The 3,300-nt window shown below is 37.5% G+C and overlaps 1 protein-coding gene across 1 annotated transcript in view; it reads left to right on the forward strand.

Annotated features, from left to right (window-relative positions):
- Positions 1–254: 254 nt before the first annotated feature.
- LOC104992505 (FERM and PDZ domain-containing protein 4-like) overlaps positions 255–3,300 on the forward strand; it is a gene marked incomplete at both ends in the record, with an annotated part of 14,673 nt that continues 11,627 nt past the window's right edge. The window contains one exon of the mRNA XM_010845418.1: positions 255–374. Coding sequence (XP_010843720.1) covers positions 255–374 — 120 coding nt within the window. The remainder of the gene's footprint in view (positions 375–3,300) is intronic.

A 3,300-nucleotide genomic window follows, 5' to 3' on the forward strand; every position in this document is an offset into this window, starting at 1 on the left:
CCTTCCTCTCCTCCCTCACTGGCCTCTCCTGGGAACAGTTCCTTTTTGAAGTCACTCATTTCAGGGACTGCTGTGGGGGAACATGACCTAAGTCATAGATATGTGCAGTTTTCAGGGAATGAGTATGGATGATAGATACTAAAATAACCTCAACCACTTCCTTCTTCAGTGTCCAGAGAAAGCTGCCTTTGCTTCTGGCCCACAGACCTTTCTGCCAGCCCTGAAGGAGTCTTATCATTGGTCTGTTCTTCTAGGTCACCCAGAGGCCCAGCTCCCATAAGATGAGATGTCTTTTCCGAATCAGCTTTGTCCCAAAGGATCCAATTGACCTTTTAAGGCGAGATCCAGTTGCTTTTGAGTATCTGTATGTTCAGGTATGTGATAACTGGGACATGTTTCATACTAACATTGTGGGATGAATAAACTGTGGGGTTTTCCTCCCTGAATTCTTTCATTTGGGATCTTCTTTCTCTTCGTCCCTCACCTCCCCCAAGCTTAATGTATTATAAAAGGATTCCATGGTGCTTTGATTTTAAATTGAAGTATAGTTGATTTACAATATCGATGTTTCAGGTGTACAGCACAGCGATTCAGTTAATATATATATATATATATATATAAGGTATATATATACTTTTTCAGATTCTCTTGCCTTATAGGTTATTATAAAATATTGAGTAAAGTTCCATGATGCTTTTTAAATTTTCACTTGATTTTGATTTCATCCTTGTGAAAAAGTGGCAAGAGTAGTAGATGAACTCTTTCATATCCATCACCTAGATTCACCAGTTATTCCCATTATACCACATTACTCTATCTTCAGTGTGTGCACACATTCTCCTCGCCCCCCACCACACACAATATTTTTTCTGAACCATATGAATGTCAGTTACTAAAACCATACTCATTTACCCCAAAATATGTCAGTGTATTTTGTAGTAACAAGGACATTTTCCAATATAATCATTACACAATTAACCAAATAAGCAAATGTGACACTGATACATTTCCATTATGTGATCTACAGTTTATATCCAAAGTTTGCCCATTGTCCTAAAACTGTCCTCTATATCCATTTTTTCTAGAATAGAATCCACTCCAGGATCTCATTTTGTATTTAGTTGGCATGCCACTTTAGTCTCCTTCAATCTGGAGCATGCCTTACCTCAGCCTTTCTTTAATTTCCCCAACCTTGACAGTTTTGCAGAATGCTGATCAGTTATTTTGTAGAAATCTCTCAGTTTTGGTTTCTCTGATGTTTTCTCGTGATTAGATGGGGCTCTGCCCTGGGGGCAGAAAAGCAACACAAGTGACCCTGTGCCCTCTGTAGTGCATTGTGTCAGGAAGCACATGGTATCGTTCTGTCCCCTTTGTGGTAAGGTTCACACTGACTCTTTTTTTTTTTTCTAGGAAGTTTTACACATTGACTCTTGTCAACATAAACATTAAATAATGTTTTCCAGAAATTACTACTTTCCCTTTTCTAGTTAATAAGTAATTTGCAGAAAGTCACTTTGCAACTCCCTTTTTATCGTTTCACCTGTTCATTTCAGTATTCATTGATGATGCTTGCCCAAATAATAATATTATTATTGTAATGGTTGAAAATGATTTGCCTAATTCCATTATTTCTTCTTCAGTTATTCATTGGCATTCTTCTGTAAGAATTCCCTTCTCTTTTATTTACGTATTTTGTTCATTCATTTATTTAGTGTTTAGATTGTTCTAAAACATCATGATATTCATTGTAGTAGAATTACTAATTTCAAGGCAGTAAAACTTTAAGAACATAGTATGTTTTGCAGTCTCTGTCTGATACTGGGATATAATTTTTAAAAAATAAGGCTTCCGGAAATGAGAATCTTTGCTAGTTTGTCCCAAAGGGAATTGATCCACTTGATATTTAGGCAGTATTCCTATATTTCTCTATAACCGCTTCCCATTACTCTTAAATTCCCAATATAATCACATTAAACAGTAAGAACCCACTTACCTAATACTTAAGCATCTACATTAGAATTACACAAAGAGGTTGTAAACCTTAATGTAACCTTCCCCCACAGAAAAAGGAGGCAAAAAAATGCTGCTCTCTTTGGCTAGGGGATATCTGTTAAGTCAAAGGTTGCTGGAGCCCTAAGTAAGAAATAAAAAGCAAAGAATGTAGGAAAAAGAAAAGAAATATTCCTTTACTCTGGGTAGTTGATAAATTGGTATTTTTTTTACTATTCTCAGTATTCTCTTGTACATTGCAAAGCTTTTGTGATCTTTTTTTTTTTTTTAAAGAGACCTGTAATCGACATAAATACTTAAGTGGTAGGGGTTTTAGGACAATATTGCTTTAAAAAGTTGGGTATGAAAAGAAAATAGAAGTTGGCATAGAGATGTAAAAAAGATAAATGTCAGAGGTTAGGAATAATGACATAAATTAAGTAGCAATAAGCCCTAGAGAGCAGAAATTAAGTGGGAGGAGAAAAGCAGAACATACTGGAACATTTCAACCAACGAGAGCACTCAGGCAAAGGCCTGTTAAATGTTTCCCACCTCTTTGGAGGAGACTGTGGTATTTAGAGCTCAGTAGGATGTTTACTGTTCATGTAGATAACCTGAAATCGTCAGGAAAAGGAAGTCCTACTCCAAATAGAGAGATGTGCGGTGCACTTCACTCCATTTTCTACCCAGAACAATGAACCGCCATGAGTTTGGCTTCCTTAAATGTTAAACTTTGGTTCCCTGGACCCCTCAACAATATCCTCTCTTCCCCAAAGGCCAGGTAACCCAGACCTGACTGCATGGGACAGCCTGATTCTCAGCTGACCTGTTACTGCATCTTCCCCATATTCCTACTGAGAACCGACCCAGGGCTCTGCCACTGCAACTCTCATCCCATATACTATGTTTTAAGCTTATTAGTTGCAAATACATAGTTACAGGTGCCTATCAGTACATGGCTGTAGAACACGATATGCATTCAGTTGTCATTCTCTAATTATATACTCATCCCATTAACAAGATGATGCTTTAAAACCATTTACTCGGCGTCTGTTTTAAACATCACAAATTTATTGCATTTCTAAAAGAAGAACACAGTTGTGTTTGTTTTGGGGAGGGGAGACCTTTTAAGTACCCCGGGAGTACTGCTAAGCATGGTTCTATTTAAGTCTGTTTGCTCAAATTGAATGCAGTTCATGGAGATCTTTCTTATTTCAATGATACATCCTTTATACCTGTGGAGCTGTCCTGAGAACAGGAAAACCTGCTGGGACTCTTGCCCTGGGACTAGCTGAAGACTGAAGATATTTC

The sequence above is a fragment of the Bison bison genome, unplaced genomic scaffold, assembly GCF_000754665.1.
Source record: "Bison bison bison isolate TAMUID 2011002044 unplaced genomic scaffold, Bison_UMD1.0 scf7180017848517, whole genome shotgun sequence".
Taxonomy (NCBI): Eukaryota; Metazoa; Chordata; class Mammalia; order Artiodactyla; family Bovidae; genus Bison; species Bison bison.